Source organism: Bombus pyrosoma, linkage group LG9 (genome assembly GCF_014825855.1).
Source record: "Bombus pyrosoma isolate SC7728 linkage group LG9, ASM1482585v1, whole genome shotgun sequence".
Lineage (NCBI taxonomy): Eukaryota > Metazoa > Arthropoda > Insecta > Hymenoptera > Apidae > Bombus > Bombus pyrosoma.
The window spans coordinates 10,671,253-10,690,363 of NC_057778.1; the positions used below are offsets into that span (position 1 = coordinate 10,671,253).

The 19,111-nt window shown below is 39.0% G+C and overlaps 1 protein-coding gene and 1 long non-coding RNA gene across 8 annotated transcripts in view; both read left to right on the top strand.

Annotated features, from left to right (window-relative positions):
* The window catches only part of LOC122571079 (ammonium transporter Rh type A), a 43,908-nt gene that overhangs the window by 12,998 nt on the left and 11,799 nt on the right, over positions 1-19,111 (top strand). For 5 of the 7 annotated variants that reach the window (XM_043734343.1, XM_043734342.1, XM_043734339.1 and 2 more), the window contains 2 exons: positions 1,209-1,268; positions 16,418-16,604. In XM_043734343.1, the coding sequence (XP_043590278.1) occupies positions 1,209-1,268; positions 16,418-16,604 (247 nt within the window). Of the gene's footprint in view, positions 1-1,208; positions 1,269-5,631; positions 5,835-6,950; positions 7,256-16,417; positions 16,605-19,111 lie in introns of all 7 variants that reach the window. The other 2 variants (XM_043734345.1, XM_043734344.1) reach the window with 2 other exon arrangements.
* Positions 10,394-13,637, top strand: LOC122571080. Its single transcript, XR_006317950.1, has 2 exons — positions 10,394-10,608; positions 13,367-13,637. It is a non-coding gene; the product is annotated as an uncharacterized LOC122571080 (long non-coding RNA).

Below are 19,111 nucleotides of genomic sequence, written 5' to 3' on the forward strand. Positions count from 1 at the left end.
ATAACCTGGCTTTTCTAGCACACGACGTTCGTAAATGTTAATAGAATTGATAGTACAGATGGAATTTGAATAATTTTGTTTGGTCCTTTACGAACCTCTCTTTCCCTGATGATCGAAACGTCGATTAAACGTAAAGAAATTGATACAAGTTGGCGAGGTTAAATAACGTAGAAAATGTCGTGAAACGTAAAAAGAGGTAACACGGAATGTTACTTTTAATGATTCGATGGAATAGCGTATTTTGTTGGTGGCAAATTGATCGTGAAACTGCAGAACCATCGTATCGCAAAGGGTTACAATTACCACTTTTTATCATTTACATAGGCAAAAATTTGATACCTCCAGTCCAATGATTTTCCTTTGTAAGCGTTAAGTATAGAAGGTAATTAAATATAAACGGTAGTACACGTTTCCTTTATCAGTCTAATTTTGTCTCGGCGAACGAAGAAGGAAAGTATCCCAAGACAAAGAAACTGTCGCTTCTTCCTTCCTCCCTTGCCATCAATCTACCATTATCTCTAGGCAAATTACAAGATACACCGGGTGAAATCAAACGAAGAAAGGAAAAGACAAACGAACAAGATCCAGGAAGCAAACAATTACTCACTCTCGTCTCTGTTTCTCTTTACTTTTCTTTTTTTTTTTTTTTTATTCCTTTACTCGGTCGCGAATAAAGTTGCACCGTGTCGTGTCGCGATAAATTGAGAAGGAAACGATCTTTGCGTCCTATTTTCCTTAAATGTTGTTTCGTATATTTCGTATATAATTTTAAATGACTGGACCCATTTTCTTCTTCGGTCACAATCACAAAAACTAAATAGATCGAATTTCCATAAATATCGACAGTCGAACGACGAGTCGAAATACGAATGGAAGTTGTACGTCGAATATCACACAGTTCGCGTTCCATCGGTCTAAATCAAAGTGTCACGAGAAATATACTGTTCTAAAGATCGTTAAAGTAACTTCTCTTGGAAGCATCGTTATCCTCTGGCAACGTTAACGTAGACCACCTTGAGCTACGTATCTCGAGCAGCAGCGTTCGAAGAGCATCGAAGGAGGAAAAGCGAAGAACGTTTCCGTCGTTCCCGACGAAGGGAAAGTAACGAGAAAAGAAAGATGTCCTCCGGCATGGATCCGGTGGATATTCATAAAATTTCCACACCGTCATGGCGTGCATATAATTGAAGGAGTAATTAAACTTTCAGACGACCACGACCGGAAGCACGTCAAGAAACCGGATACGGACCCGTTACGAGTTTATCCGAGTGAGTATCCGAACGAATTTACTTAATTCCATATTTATATTCGCCCCGTGAGAAACGAATCCCGGAGAGCTCTGTCTTTGCCTTAACGAGAACGAACCTCGGCCTCGACTTTGAAGTCTAGCTTGTAACAAGTTCGAGGTTTATGGCTCCTCCACCTGTATACGCTATACTTTGGCAAACGGGGAATATGCAGAGTGTTAGAATTATGTTACCAGCCCCGTAGCATAGCATCTTCTTTCATAAAAATGCTGATCTCGGTTTTATATGCAGCTTTTGTGTTCTTTGATTTATAACGCAGAAGTTTCTCATTAATTTCTGTATAATTATTAAGAAATTATGAAAACCGAAAGGCAAGAACTATCCTGTTAAATCTGCTTTTCCACCAAGAAAAAAGAAACAACGTGATGTTCGAAATGGCTCTCGAGTTCTTTCTGACTTTCGTTATTTGCAAGATAATTGTACACGATCGCAAATATTCACGTACAATATTTTAAATAAAAAAGGCATCAACGAGTATAGGAATTGATCCGTAAACAAAAGTTTGTGACGTCGTTTTAAAAGAAAAGGGACAACCTTGAGCTTAAAAGAAATAAGGCTTTGTTAATGGGATCTATTCCGCCTATACGTGAAATCTGAATTATCTAAATTGCATGAAAATAATTGATAACATATTCTTGTATAATAATTCTGCGCTTGAAACAATATTAACGAAAGTGATCGTTTCCTGGAGATCTCAAAAATCCGACTAACGCATGGCAGAATTTCGACGTCGATAGACCAAAATGTTCGTCTGCTTAATAATAAATCCATTCCGGTCATACTCTTTCGCGAGCTCTATTAATTTAATTCACTCTTTGACTCTGACCCAACGTTTATTCGAGGTCGGCCCGAATAATCCGTATGAATTCGTCCATTTACTTTGTCGCTTGGAGAATTTGAATAATGCCACGTTGATTTCATAGCTAATGTCCCCGTGAATAATTTTATCGAAGATATAAAACGCGATGAATTTTCGAGCGAGATCAGAACCAACCGATGAAGAGAGACTTGGAAATCGAAATTTGGATTTTATTGAAATATTTTAATTAACGTCGAGATCGTTGCAATACTCTCCGTCTAAATATAAAGCTCCGCGTATTTGCCAACTTCGTGATGATAATAAAAACGATGGCGTATAAAACAATTTATCGTGCGAATTTGTTTTTGATAGTTACGCGTAAAATAAGTAGTTTATTAATTGCAGTTTGTCTTGAAATTTCCAATGTGTCTTCATTTAGAAGGAACGCTGAGATTCGAAATAAAGAGAAAGGAGTTGCGATTAAAAAGATTATAAAAACAATTAACTTGCGCTAAGGAGCAAAAGATTTCATACAATAATTTCAACAAACTTCACGAGAATCGTTTCACACCGATAACTCCACCAGTCCGGTCGAACAGATATCAGAAGAAAATATAAAAGAAGACAACGTGTAAAACACGTTCTAACCGGAAATATTCGCAACATATGAAACTCGTGAAAATGGTAGCAGAGGCAACTCGCACCGCGAAATAATAGAATTTGCGAGACTAGGATCGTAGTAGAGGCCGTTTAATTGGAGGCCGGGTACCAAAACGTAAGCACAGCCGGAAGTTAACAACCGCGCCGGCATTATTCGGCGAAGAACGACAGTGACTAGCGAGAACTTTCCAGGATCTGCTTTCACGCGCAGCGAAACGCGTAAAACGCGAGTTTAGGCGTTCACCAGTGCCGTTTAGTCTTATAATTAGATTTTTCTTTGCTCGTAAATAATACAAGTTATATTAATATTTCGGAATCTAGAGTAAGAAACAGTTACATACCGATAACTTTACAAGATAGCGTGAAAAGTATTTTCTTTTGGAAAACACGCAATCAGCCACGGTAGTCTTTGCCCGTTATGTAACGAGGCTATTTCTATTGAAACAAAATTCTATTAGTTCAAAGGGTTGCTGCATAATACGTCAAGAAAATCAACGAAGAATTACTTCGAAAACAGAAGAACAAGCTCAAAATGTAACATAATTTATAGCTCGAAAGTTGCGAATCGCAAACTTCTCTTTCGCATTTGTATAATTTATGAATTTCTGATAGAACTGTAGTATCGAGAATGAAAGGGCCAAGAGATATCGGGTGAACCATAAACATTTTTTCTTTTTTTTTATTTCGTAGACTATTTACAATCAATTCTCATTGAGAATTATAAGTAAACTCTTTTAGCGTGGTACTGTAACTTGGATTATAATAGCTCATAGTATGCTTGATTCTAGTTGAATCCAATGCTTCGATCCAAAGGGTACAGTCTTTTTAGTCTGCGGATCTGATCCGTCGTGTCGAGTAGTTGGGTAGCTACTGGGTTTTGGTGGTTGTTAACTCTTATATTATATCTGTTTCTGAATTTTGATATTTTTTCTTTAACTGTGGGTATCTTAAGGTCGCGAATCGATTCCCTGTTGAAAGAAGTTTGTTTCCACTGCCTGAAGCACTATCGTCAGGTTCAAAATAATGCTCGTCATCGCTACTATCACTATCGAACATATCCTTTCTGCATATTTTAGGCATCGTGTATAAGGTATTATAAAAAATATATAAAACATAAAAAACTTGCTGATTCGTCTGGTATTGCCAATGAAAGACTTTTTTTCTTTTATTTGTAAGTATTTTACAATCAATTGTCATTGAGAATTATAAGTAAACTCTTGTGGCGTGGTACTGTAACTTGGATTATAATAGCTCATAGCATGCTTGATTCTAATTGAATCCAATGCTTCGATCTAAAGGGTACAGTCTTTTCAGTCTGCGGATCTGATCCGTCGTGTCAAGTAGTTGGGTAGCTAATGGGTTTCGGTGGTTGTTAACTCTTATGTTATATCTGTTTCTGAACTTGTATATTTCTTCTTTAGCTGCGGGTAGCCATAAACATTGTCGCGAGAGAGCCGAGGTACCAACAGGTCCATCAATGTGTCGTCGGTCCTTCAATTGAATAGTTTCATAGAAAAGACCTATGTGACCCTGGCCAAGTGCGGATGCGGGCACGTGCGTGATGGGTCTAAGAAAAGACAAAGGGATGCTAGAAGAGACAGTGTCAGTGGAGAAGCCAGAGAGTGTGATTCGAGAAGTCAGGGAGTGCGAGTTACGTTGTCGAGATAGTGTTGCTAACGTTGTCGAGAGAGTGTGGTCCGCGTGAGAGAGCGTTGGATCCATGGTGACGAGAGTTGCAAATCAACTATTGAGTTGTCTAAATTATAGTACGTTATTGCGATTAGTCCACGTTAAATAACCATCGTTTCCTGTTCAATCAACATCTGTACAATCCATTCATTGTAAATAAATCATAATTATTATTTACGATACTACAGAACTTTATTGCTAGTCGTTTAATTACTCAACGAACGAAGCCAATTTACTCGTAGATCTATAGTTTTACTAGTATGTTGGTTTCACCTTCGATAGTATGACCAACTGACTTGTGATCTAAAAAATTTTCTTCTGAAAAATTTGCTTTTATAATCGAACTGTATTATTCCTTAACTAACTACAGTTACTTGACTCGACTAACTTACTCGCAGAACTTTAATCTTCTCGATACGTCGGCTAAAGTAAACAATGCTCCGCGCAGTCGCTCTCCTTAATCTCATTAATAATATTGCTTCAACTATACAAAAGAGAGCTCATTTACCAACGTTTCAATTCAACCAATTGCTAGAAAAAACGTCGTCTCACCAAACTGAAACCACAAATTACGAATATACCAAGATGTATCGAACGACACGTAAGCTCGCACGTAAACTCGCGTATTAGGTTGTCCGAAAAGTTTCTTTCGTTTCATTAGGTGAGATAATAGATGAACAACGATTTCTGCTTTATATTATTTTATCGAATTAGATGTGATCCATTTCGTTCTATTTCTATAATGATAGAAATAGAATGATAGAATATAATGATATTCGTGCATAATTTAATAAACTAATATAAAAGAAGAACCATTGTGCGCCTATTATTTCCTTATAAAACGAAAGAAACATTTCGGACAACCTGATACGTATCTTTGATAATAGCACCGCGAATGGAGCCAGGCAATCGCATATTAAGCAAGATGTGCACTCGAGACTTCGTGGCGATCGAACTTCCATAAGAACAGAAGGAGTACGCGTTTCTTCCTCGCTGTTCTTTCGCGTCGTCCGGAATCGAATTCATTGGAATGTTTAGCCGATAGGTGATACAAGTTCGCGACGCACCGAGACGAAAGCGAAGAAAGAGGCCATAGGTTTCAACTCCCTCATTGCTTTACAAAACGCCACCGATTTTTATCGGGTTTATTCAAAAGACCGTGGTTCTCCTGCGTAGCTCGTATATGCACTGTGGCATACCAGAACCCTGTGGATGCGCTACGGATCGAGTATCGTAAGAGTTACCAGATAGAATTCCGATAAACAGTGAACAGAAGAGGTGGTCAGTTACCCAACGTCCTCCTTTGCAACGAGAATCGACGGTTAAGCGAATTCGACGTGCGTTAACGAAGGGGAAAAAGCTGGATACCATTTCAATAGGTTTGTTTCTCTTTATTTTTGCGCGAAATCGATACAGCTCGCGTGTCTTCGTTCCTTCCCCTTTTTTGTCTTGTTGCTTCTTCTTTTCCTTTTTTTTTTTTTCTCCTTTTTAATTCTTCCACTATCGTACCGTATTTTATTACGAGGCAGAAGAATAAAAACTTGATTAATACGTTCGGAGATTTATTAAGTTAAAAACGTTCTAACTGGAAGGAAAGTACTTTATCGTTGTGAAAGAAGTGACAGCTATCTATCCAAAGTTCAGCGTGATGTATCAAAGTAGCGTCCAGACGTTACCGTTGTATTATTCGCAGTCTACTGAGAGATTCGTCTAAACTAAAGGACTCGCGAACGACGGAGGAAGGAAATTTTATCGAATCTGACTTTCCTCCCTTCCCAGAAGAGATTCGCGTCGTTCGAAGAGCTTAACGTTGAATCGAAACGCGTGATCCAAGTGACGAAGATCCATCGTGACTCTCACAGCCGGAGAATTAACCCTTTGCACTCCTATGTGACTCGACATCAGGTTTTATCTCAGGAGCTCCTTTGTCGAGTCCCACCTATTTTTTGTGCAACGCGCGAAAGAAAAGCAGGATTGCATCCTGGAAATTGTTTCAAGATATGTCATACGCTTAAAAATGACAAAATTACAACAATAGTGTGAATAAAACTGGTATTTAAGTGAATTTGTTTCTTCCTTTATTTATTTAAATTGTCTTATTCTTTAGTTAAAGTAAATTTCAAATAAAACACTTAAAAGCGTTGGGAACTGCTGGTAACGAAATTGAAGTAAAATTCAGAGTGCAAAAGGTTAAAAAAGATCCGCTAGAAAAGATAACAAAACCTCGGGAACTCGATTCTTCTTGAACTCCGTCGAGAGAAAAGAAATGCAAAAATCCTTACCTGCCCTGCCGTCCGATACTAATCAAGCATCCTCGCAACCAATCAACCCTTCGAACCCTCTAAAAACCGAGAAGAAGTTCGATATAATACCGTGGAAACGGTAACTCCCATGGGACGTTGAACGAACGAGCTGGAATCGTGGTTCGACTCATAGATTCGATTCATAGATTCGATTCATAGAAACGAGAAATGGTTAAACCGTGGCTGTGGCAGGTGACGAGGCTACGCGGAGAGGAAAAATCACCCCCTGGGTGCCAGAGAGTGCCGTGGTAATTTCGCGGCCAGCGTTGCCCGCGAAGAAAAGCTTTCTCACGAGGGTAAAGGGAAAGCGGAGGAAAGGATGACGACGAGCAACAGCCTATGGAACGCTATCGTGCTCCTCTTTATCGAGGGCTTTCTCCTATGCGGTTTTTTGGCTACGTTCGATTACGCCCCCGAGGCGGACGCCGGTAACAGGCAGAACAGCTACTCGCCTCATCTAAATGGAAAACCGAGCTCTTTGCCGGTCACGTACACACGTAAGTCCTACGATCTCGGTCTCTCTCGATGGGGACCACCCACGGCTTTCTACCCTTATTCGTCTTCCTCTTTTGTATTTTTATTCCCTTTTCCTCCTTCTTTCTCATTTTTCTTCTTTTACCTGGTTCAACGTATTCGTGGTGGTTAGTTGGTGGAAAAGTAGAACGTTCGTAATAAAACACGATCTTTCTCTTATATTTCTGAATAATACTGAATCAGTTACATGGTGCTGTGAATACACGATCGTCCGTGTAAGCGTTGAAACGCCCACAGGCTTAATTAATCGTAAGATGAAAATTAAAGATACCAGAACTACTTTGCAAACTTTTGTTCTGTTTCGCGAAAACTCGTCGAACCAGATATCCTTATCCGTCGTCTCGAATAATCAAAGAAAGCCGAAGCTCCTATCGTTTTCTTTGTGCCGTCTCTGTTCCCGTGCTTTAAATTTCAAATATTTAATCGTATTTCGCTTTCGTAAATATTTAGCCATTATACCTGTGCAACGTAATTTTACATAAAAGATAAAAATCCACGAGGCATCTCAAATATGTATTTATATCTTGAGAAACGAACAAATGCCAGACAGAATATTTGAACTAAAGACGGTTTCTTCTTCAAACGCGGTTTTCTTATTCCTGATTTTTGCCTTATTTCGAACCGCGGAATCTTCCCGAGCACGCTTCAACCACGAATTTCCACCCACTCAGCTGTATATACGTTTCCTTCTTCATTTTCTCGTTGCGATTTTTACCCCTCCAACGAGAAACTACGCGTTTTTCTTCGGTCTTCTTTCATCGTGCGGTTTCGTGAAAGATCACGAGCAACGAAAGACGGCGAGGGAATCGTAGCCAGTGAAAGATAACGAGAGGCAGGGAGACAGATACGCTCGCGTAATATTCCGTGGAACTCGTGTATACCCGTGGAAGGATGTAAAGAGTCGACGCCAGGGCTTAACTTTATCCATGGAGTCGGATAAAGTACGTATATTAACGTCGTACAGCTACACCAGAAACCTCTTTATAAGATATGGCCGGCACTGTGTTTCGCCAAATCGTCCTACGCCGTCGTTGAAAACGACCAACTGTCCACGATTACGAAATCGTTGGTCTCTTCGCTGACGATAATCGTCATGATTTCGTGTAGGCTTGTTTTGTTTTCGTGTGCCGGCTGTTCGTCGAATTTTTTAGTTCGGTCGTCTCTCTTTCGCGAGACTTTCGCGTCTTTTCTGCGTACGTTTTCAAAGATTCGAGATTTTGCGAATGAAACGCACGTGAAAATGCTAAATTCTTTGGTAAATTCAACGCTATCGAGATGCCTGCGATTCTGCCACGTTTGAAACGATTTCAAGCTTCGAGAATCGTGTCGAAATTAACATTAGTAAAATATTGTCAATTTCTTGCACGATTCTTTGTAACCTTGGCGAGCCTTAAGAAATTTGAAGCAATACGATAAGCAGATAGAGTTGATGAAGTTGGTGTTGAATTTATTATGATTTTACTGAAATATTTACGACTCTTCTTCTGAATTCTGAGAGACGCAAAATAGCTGTTTTTTTTTTTTATGGATTCTAAGAGATTCAAAGTATGAAGACTGTGAAAATCGGATGTGTTTGTAAATGGTTGATGAAGGAAGTTCTATTGAAGCTGAGATCGCGTTTGATCGTTGAGACGGGAGTTCGTGAAAAAAGAATGGAAACGAGGATGCTTGTTTTTTATGATGGACGCCTTTAGGGAAATGAAAGGAGAAGCTTCCAGTAGCATTCAGAGGTGGAAACGTGCCATTCTTTCAAAGCAAGCGTTTCATTGTTTATAAAGTCTGTTACTCAAACGTTCCGTTCCATTCGTCTTAGACTGGCAATTTCCTCAAACGCGTACATTTAAATATTCGTTAAAAACTCGCAACTTGAGTCAAAAATCTTACCACTTGGCGAAGAAAAATATTTTTTGTTGAAAAATATTTCGAACGCTCGATCTAACGAATATGATCGCGTGATTTAGTAGTCGTCGGTAAATGTCCTAAAATTTTCTCTGCCCTTTTTAGGATCGTATTACGTAAGATAACAAACAAACTACTCTATTATTGTACGACAAGCTTTACGACAAGCCACGTCCTTGTTGTTGACAAAAATGTCCTTTCTTCCTAAAGTTATAATTTCGCGGTATTGCGTTTCTCCGTTAAAAACATGCGGTCCAATGGAACAAAACGCTTTGAAAGCGCGTACAAAAATACAGATATTATAATCGAAGATTTTAATCTTAACACATTGACGTCGCCAGATGTGAATCCGCGTCTTGAGTTTCTCGAGCGTCGCCGATGGCACACGTGGAAGGACGTTCTTTTTATTTTTTCCAGCGTTTCCACATTTACCATTTACATATTTACCCTGTAAAAATGTGCGGGTGGTGAGACTACGTGCACGCGGCACCATACCGACGTGGAAACGTTAACGTTGCAAGGAACAGTATCAACAAATTCTGCAACAATCCACGTATTAAAAATACCATTCGGTCCAAAAATTCCAACATTAAAATATCTTTCATGTTGCGTGGAGAAAAATTCTGCAAAAAGTCCCGATAAAAGTATAGGTCTGAAAGAAGTGAATTCAAAGCGACGTATAAAGGTACATATTGCAAATCAATATCTCTAATTTTAAACTCGCAAGGAACAGCAGCGGAACAATTTCTATCGCAACGTGTACGTTAAAAATATCATTCCGCGACGATTCTATCAAATACAGGATACGATTAGTTTAAGATATTCTTTGGGAAAGACAGTGTACGATAAAGTTCAGGGTAAATATGTAACACGAAGATACGAAAAAATGTAGCAAGAGAGTTTGGTAACGACGAGATTCGGATATAACTGCGACTCGACAATTTGGTGTAGATTCGCGAATTCCAGCAAACGATAATAACACAGTTAAGGAGATTATTACACGCGTAAACGTAACAGAGACGCCAGTGTCTCGGGAATTTCGAAGGCGGAATAACGCGGATGGGCACGTGGTCAACACTTTATCCGGCGGAATCTGAATTTCAAAGTGATACTTTGCGTAGATTACGTAACTGGGTCTGCGGGCAGTAGCATAATTGGCGGGCTAATCTCGTTGCTTCTCAAAGATTATAAATTTTCAGACGTCTACGGCCAGGCCAGGCGCGTGTTTTCTCATGGAAATCGGTTTTCGCGCGCGCCACCAAATTTCCTTCTCATGGAAATCGCGACTGTTACGGAGAAACGCTTGGGAATGGTCTGCGAACGATACGGAAATGTAGGCGTCCTATTGTCGTCTTCCGTTTGAATGCAACATCGAGAAACAACGCTGTCTCTTCGACGAAACGTGGCAGAAAATGCGGTAAAAGAAATTTGTTTACTTATTAGCTCGTCAACGTTACTTTTATCGTGTTCAGGAACGCGCGCTAAAAAAACGAAAGAATAATTGGAAAGAAAGGTTACTTGGTATTTTCTGTTTCTGAAAGTTCGACTTCCGAAAGATAGGAAATATTTAAAATTAATTTTTCACGAAAAAACGAAAGCTAATTCGAGGTTTGTTAAAAATCGATACGCATTTAGCAACGCGTGCCTTTGAATGATACGAGTAGCTAATAACGATCGGTAATTGAAATTCTGGCATTAATGTTTCATAAATGTTATTATCGATATTTCCAGCAGAATGATTTAAGTCTCTTTTTATAAATTCATTTGTAAGTTCACGTTTTTTATAGTACGCTCTTAAACCAGCTTTATACCTCTATAAACCGGACCCGACAAAGGGTTCTTCCACCATAATTTCCTTCCAATAGGAACTCGTAACGAACAATTTCTTCCCCTTTCACCACTTTGTTATTCGTTCAACGTACAAAACAGCGTACAATGTAAAAAGAAAGAGCAACGGTGCTCAGCAGGGCCGAATAAATTGCATTCTTTAAAATTGTACTACGTAATCGAGCGACGATTTTCCATTTTTCGTTTTCGCAACTCGCGATTTTTGTTTATCCTATTTTCCCAACCTACGATAAATTTCATTCATGCCGGACCAATGAAATATGCGATAAAAAATACCTCCTCTTCCGTGAAAAAGAAACGTTACAACAACATCTAGCGTAATTAGTAAATACCAATATCCTCACCGAGGACCCTCTTTACACGGTTACGTGTTTAAATTAAATTCCGAAAAGTAGAAGCATAAACGTATCTGGATATAAATGAGAAATATCTATGATGTTAACGATATCCACGGGTGAAATAAAGGGATCGCGCAAATGAAAACGACAAAACCAAATCTTTGTGAATAAAATGATGACAGATAAAAGCGTTCGTATCGTCATTTTATTGCGAGAATTCACGCGAAATGGCAGAGATCGATCAGCTCGAATTAACGATGAAACGGTCGAAATTGCGAATTTTTAATACAACACGGGTTTCTCCATTGCAAGTGGATGGATCGCGAATCCTTTGTTTATACGTAAAGGCATTAAATAGAGACGGTGTGATAGAAATCGTGCTGGAAAATCGTTTCTCGTATGAAAAAGATACGCAGCGACGCGAAACGTGTAAATTTTGCCATTCCGGGAGAAACTTTTGCGCAATCCATGCGAAGCTGGACCAAGTTTGACACTATACGTGCCTGTTTATATACAAGTTGCAGGCTTAAGTTTCGCCAACTTATACCAGCTGGATTATGCTACGCTGGAGAACGCGCGTGAAAAGGTCGCACAGGTTTTGAAAAAAATCGGAACGTTGGCTGAGAGTTCAGCGAAGTCTAACGGAACGTTTGAATGAGAAAATATGGTGTTACGCGACAGTTTCGCGAAACTTCGTGATTATTAAACGGCAAAGCTTTCGGTGTAACCACCGTGGATAATATAAAATTATGAAAGCTGGCGAAAGAATCCTTGGATTAGCGAGGAAGTTATCAAATTAGCTAAAAGGGATATTCTGTTTTTTCTTTCCTATTCAGAAAATACAATTTATCGGTATCTTCCCCTTTTTTATAGGCGGCACAGGCGTATTATAGGGTGAAACTAACGATAAGAGTTTTGTTCACTTTTAATACTTTCTTTCCATTTCGTGTATTTTTGTTTAAACGCGTGCTTGAAAAGAAGCGATGTTATTAAAAATTCTTATCTTATCGTTTGCATATCTCGTCCAATTAAAATTTAATGTTATAAAAATGATCCTAAGAAAATTGCGATATTATCAAAGTGGGAAGAAAAATAATGGCGAAAAAAAGGTGGAAATCAGGTAACTTTCGGACAAACAACTTTCGAGAGGGGAATTAGGTGATTTTAACTACTCATTCGAGGGAATAATCGAGTCACGTCGACGTCGGGGCCAATTATCTTTGGTTTGAAAGTCGGCTAATGCGATTCCGCTGCAACTTTATCGTCGTCGATTCCGTTTCCCTCGCTGGCTTTTCAAAATTACCGTTTGATGGATGCGAACGAGCAAAAAGAGAGGCCATCGTCGAACCTTCCTTTTCTCGCCCCCTCCCTCTCTCTCTCTCTCTCTCTCTCTCTTTCTCTCTCTGTTTCTCATAAAAGTCACGACAGCGACAGCGATGCCTCAAGTGATAAATAGATTATCCGGACGTGACTCGAATAATTTCCACCGGAAACCAATGGTTTTCTGCGGCGTAAACGCGTAACCAAGTCTTATCCCCTTCGTTTTCCTTCTTTCCCCTTTTTAGTCGAATTCGCGTTTTATATTTCGTCCCATACTTTTTCTTCTTTTTCGGTGGCTTCGAGTCGAATAAAAATATCGATGGTAATTCATCGCGCGTTTAAAGAACCGTGAGATCCAGGATTTTTATCAGAACGGCCTGTTTAGGGTGAGAAAGATTCGACGGATTGACGGAAATGAGATATCTTCGTTAGCGAAGGATATTTATCACGAAGTTTGAATCTCTCGGATTATCGTGATTTAATTGAATTTCATTTGTAAAATAAGAGAAAAAGGTAAAATAATCTCCAATTGGTAGAAAAGATCGGAAGAAGAGTTCTCATTAATTATTAACGATATCGATAGAATTCATATTTAAATTTTAAGATCGAACGTCAAAAGTTATTCATATTTATTCTATTAATAATTCATATTTGTCCCTTTTCGTGTAGAAGCGCAGCTGCACATGTTTCGAAGCTTCTTAATCTTCGTTTTCTGGTGGCGTTCGCTATATCTGTGACGACGTCTCGATGTATCGATACGATGTATGCACACGCTCGACGAGAAACGAGGCGCTCGAAGAAAAGCTCCTCCCTCTTATGAAATGTGCCTCCGACCCACTTGAATTTCGACTTGACTCCTCGATCATCGGTTATCCGCATATAAATTACACTAGTGACAGTGACACCGCAATACCTATGATAAATAAATAGATCACCAGTACCGGGAAAGTCTTCTCTTCTTTCATACCGTTCCACTTCCCAAGGAAACGTTGGAATAAGTTGTCCGCCATTCACAAATTCTTGCACCGTTCGCTCTGGGAAATACGTACACCGAGAATATTATTAATCCTTTGACAACGCGATAAAGCCACGAGAAACGTTAAAACGAACGATTTACAAAGTAATTATCAGATCATCGCATAAATAACGTCGTCCCTTTCTTTTTTGCGCTTCGAGTTTCCAAGATGAAACGAATCGCTAACTAGCGAAATTTACACCTCGCGATTAAATTAACGATTAATATTAATAACTCTACCATTTTGTTAGCACCGTCTTATCAAAACCGAGCAGATATTCAAATACGTTCAAGTAGCGATCTATCATTCGTCGAATAATCACCAATTCTTTCACGTCTTTGCTCGACCAATGATCAATGACAGGCAAATCCAACTTCGAGCTGCAACTTTCTTCACGACGAGAATCGACGGACGCCGATCTTTTTGCATCAACGGTGTTCGAAGGAATTACAAGGGAAAATTCGAATCCCGCCACCAGTCGCTATCAGCCGACTCGTTTCCCCGGCAAAAACGGTGACCCGGATCAGCGCGATTTTCCGGTTATTATGCATTCACGGTAAAGCAGCGACACCCGGTGATGGATGAGTCCCGGGGCGAAGCGCGAATTATCTGTTTCGAAGCGAATCCTAAGACGTCCGCCGGTTTCCCAATGATTTACGAACATATTTTACAGCGGAACGGCCGGCGTGTCGCCTCTTAATCCAGCCTCTTTTACGTGTTTGATTTATTCGCGCTTAATTTCGCCCACGGATGAAAATTCAAACCGGTGAAATCGATTACGTACAGCGGCGAAGAGTTACAACCACGACCGTCTACGTCAGGGGATAGAACGTCCGGATATCTTTCGCGCGGAAGGTTCACGCGAACCGGAAGCACCAGGTTTTTATCGTGAAAATTAGTATCGATTTCTTGAGCGGCGACAACCAGTCACCTTTTTATTTCGGTCTCTGTGTCACGTTTTAATTAAGAATGCGGGATTGAAATTGATAATATTAGAAGAGTTTGTTACTTCTCCGTATGAAACATTTTTGTTATTTGAAATTAGAAGAGAACATCTTCGATATTTATAGAAATCGTAGGAACAAACAACGTACGATACGATGGTTAGAAATTCTTTTGCACGTAGAGCTATAGAGAAAAGATTCGGGAATTTCGATTAGAAATTTCTCAAACGGCGTTGTATTCAGTTTTTCAAATGGAATGTCCAACTTTTTTGTAATAAGATTCCGTAGAATATAGCGAATTCTGAATATAAAAGTACAAAGACACGTTTATCTTGGAACGTTTATTTTAAAAAATACAATTGCCTGCAGACTTCTCTTTACTTCCGGTAAAAGTTCCTACTGCGAATCAATCCAATTCCGTCGTTGCTTATATAGATCGACGATTATCGATAATTTTAATAGTTAAATACATCGATAAACGTAACAGTGTCAATTATGCGGAACGATTTTGATGTTCGTTAAACGACGGAGAGTTAAATTATGGCAACGTGTCGGTTAATGTGTCACTCCACGTAGATCTCACTGATATATAATCAATCACGTTAAATCAATTCTTCGACGTAACCAACGAAGAATCTTTAAGAGGTCAAAGTTACATAGCCAATTAACGCTTTTCACAGGAAATTCGGACATAATTCGGACTTAAAAAGATTTCAAAAATACATATTCTAAATATTTCTAAATGAAGACACAATAGAAATTTTAACGATTATTTCCTGCCAAATAAGTGAAATGAACCGAGCTTCAGAAAACCAAAAAAGAGTCTCATCAAAGAATCAAATTTAATCGAAATCGTTCTTTGAGCTGTTGGAGCAATGACAAGAAAAGAAAAGCTCTATGAAAGGAACGTCAAATCTTCTTCCCTACAAGAATGATTACCCTATTTACCGTACATAAAACCTTAAACATGTATTACATTACATTATTCACATAACCAAACGAACTCATCAATCAAGTCATACTTCATACCGCTGAAAAAAGAAGCACATGGAAGCTTCAAGTCTCTTCTGCTATAAAAACCATTAAATTATCCTATCTGCTTTAAGTGATACCTTGAACGTGTATTACGTTATCCACTTAACTGAACCAGATTCCACCCTCAAAACACGTTCATCCGGCTTCACAAAAAAAATTCCATCGCGAAAAAGAAAAGACCAAACTCTTCTTTACCATTAAAAGAAGTCGTCCAATTAGTATGAAATTTGTTGCATCGTACTACTCGCCTATTAATATATCAGACATGGGAATTAACGATCCTTCGTCACGCGCAGGAGACTCACCCTCGTCCTCTCAAAAAATTGTATCAAAAAGACAAAAGTACCAAATGTCAATTCTTCTCTGCTACGAAAGAAAACACTGCTTTGAATTTCTTACACTTTACGATTCGTCTATCAACACGTTCCACCGACGAGTTCCATCCTCCATCCGGAAACACCGATGGATATACCTGGCGAAGAAAGCTCACACAGCCATCTTCGAATTGCCCCAGCCATTTCTGAGAAACCGCGTTCTTCCTCCGAACGGGCCACGTAATTACAACGATCAATTAACGAGCGATTAACACCGATCTCCGGCGAACAAACGAGCGAGCGAGCCAAGCTGATTAACCGCACGCGAGCTGTGCATGCGCCTACAAAGAGCTCTTTCTGTTTTCGCCTTGTGCACGCGTGCGATTTCGGGCCACCGTTAAAACGACTCAGTGTATCAAGATGTCCACGTGATGATCTGGATCGGATTCGGCTTCCTGATGACGTTTCTAAGAAGGTACGGACAAAGCGCGATAGGACTGACGTTCCTACTCGGCGCTATTTTCATCCAGGTTGCCATGATCTGCGAGGGAGTGACGAATTTCCAGATAGACAACGCGTCCTCCTTGTCGTTAAAAAGGTTGGTGAGATTTTTATCACGATATTTATCACAGTTTTATTCTAATTTCTCGTGTTATTTCAGCCGTAGAAATATCACGATAATCAATTTCCTATTACGTTTATACGAATAACTTATATTTGCGTGTCTAAAGTTCTGTAACGCGACCAACCGTAGGAAATTACCGAAAAAACCGGATAGTCTAGCCGTAAATCGGAGAGCCTATGGTTAATTCCATGGAAAAGTTTTTCCAATGCATATGTAGCGGACGAAGCGTTCCATTAAAATAATTAAATGAAAACTTCCATCGTGGAACTCGTAGTTTTAAAAGTTTCAAACAAACCTCACGAATTATAGATCGTTTGGCTAAGCTTCGCTAATCCACGAGCTGCTTTCGAAATTTTGAATTACAAATTACACGGCTGATGGAATTATAAATGGTGATTGGTTCTCGCGCTTTGCAAATACATATATGTAATGGGAACGCTAACGAATTTGCATAACAATTTGCGAGAGGAGAAAAAGCAGACGAGTACAACGGTTGAATAAAATTCACTGTAATTTTATTTAATTGTAAAACGTATTTTATTTAACTCCGCGATTCTTCGCGTTAACGTACAACGAATGAAAAATTTCCTGCGACTTGAATATTTTTCACGTCCAACATCCAAAACTAAAACATTTACAATAGCGGCAACTGTTACAAAAACGTGTATGGCAGATAATACAGTTAAAAGCTTTAAAACGGAAATATTCGTAAATAATAATTTTACGCAAGGAACAAAGCACAGGAAATTTTATTCTTTTTCGATCACAGCGCTGGTTCGTTTGTGATTCGTCGCGATGAAACGATAGAAACGTATTTCGATTTTGCTTGAAACGTATTATTAATTAAGGATGATGTAAACGAAATTTTCAAAAATTTTAAGTCAAAGGAGATTCGAAATTACTGGGGGTAAGATTTTCGCAAGGATCGCGGAAACGGAGCACGGTGCTTTGAGAGGCGGAAACTAACGAAAGCGAAAGTAATTACTCTCGCGGCTAATTATGTCGTCGCATTCACAATGAGGATATTCTGAATCGTTGAAAACTTCCTCGCTTGACCAGATTCCGAGTCGGAATTATCATGGAATTAAGGTTGTAAGCAAGCTAATTGAAACATATAATATTCATTACGCGACTTTTCTCAGAATTAAATTAACTCTTCCCGAGCATCCTTTTCATACACCAGCCCTTTCCATGATTTTACTTTAAAATCTTAGGAGACACGGTATCACCTTTCCGTATACATTACGTCCATTAAATAGTAAACTTTATATTTTTCCAACATTCGTACTCTGGTTAACAAAAGTCTTATCAACTACTTTTCCTTTGTCTCGCTGTTAATAATACTTCGTTTTGACGAAGAATCCAACTTTCGATTTCACTCGGTTAGTCGCTGTTATTATTAGTAAAACAAAAAAAAAAGTAGAAAAGAAATTTCGACATATTTTTTCAAATAATCGGTATTGTATAGAAAACTTGAAAATGCCGTAAGACACGTTCTGACAAATTCCACGGACTTTTAAATCATCGTTGCAACACTACGAACGTAACTGAAAGTTTTTCAAAGATGTCATCGATCTACAGATTTACTACAACAAAGTTACAAACTATCCTACAGTATTATGGATAGCCTACAATATTCAAGGGTATCGTAAAAATGTTTCCGAGTAACATAACAATTCCCTAGAGAGGGAATTCCAATATGCAACTACGTTCCAAATTATTCTAAACTATTTGCAAAATGTTCTACGTACAAACCTGCTCTACTGTGTACTGTAATACTCCGCAACAATCTACAAAGTCAAAATAATAGCGTGTACGGTGTAACGTTGAAATTGTTTAGAGAGAGGAAAATAGGATTTCGAAATACTCCAAACTGTTCTAAAACATTCTATAAACTTGTAAAGTACTCGATATTGTTTTAGAACATTGCAAATAGTCGCACGTGTAATATGGAAATGTTCCGCGGAATCTTTCCTACTTGCAACGATCTCTCCAATTGACTTGGCCACGTTTTAAAACGTTTTATAAATTTCCAATGCGTGGAAAAATTATTGCGCAACGTCGCCAGATTTTCTCACAACTTTCGCACGCTTTGATGCTACACAATCTTGCAAGAAAGTTGGAAATAATTTTAACGCGAATCTAACGCGTCACGCGAGACTCTAAATTGCAAGAACAATTTTGGAGTACACTGTACGGAGTCTGTTGCACGATGTTACATAAAGTTTCTTTAATCCAGCAAAGGTTTTCTGGGTATTCAACTTGCAGCATTCTTAGGGCCTAAAGCATCTAAGGCAGCGCAACAATATCGCAGAATGTTATATAGCTTCCCTAAGTGGTTTCACGGTCCACGATAGTGTTGAACAAAGTAACAAAGCGCGCAGTTGTTTGCCACGAGCTTCTAAAGCTCGCTGCTTAAGACAGATGTATTAATTCCATATTTCCTACCTTCCCCCGCACAATTCACAGATGTTTTTCCA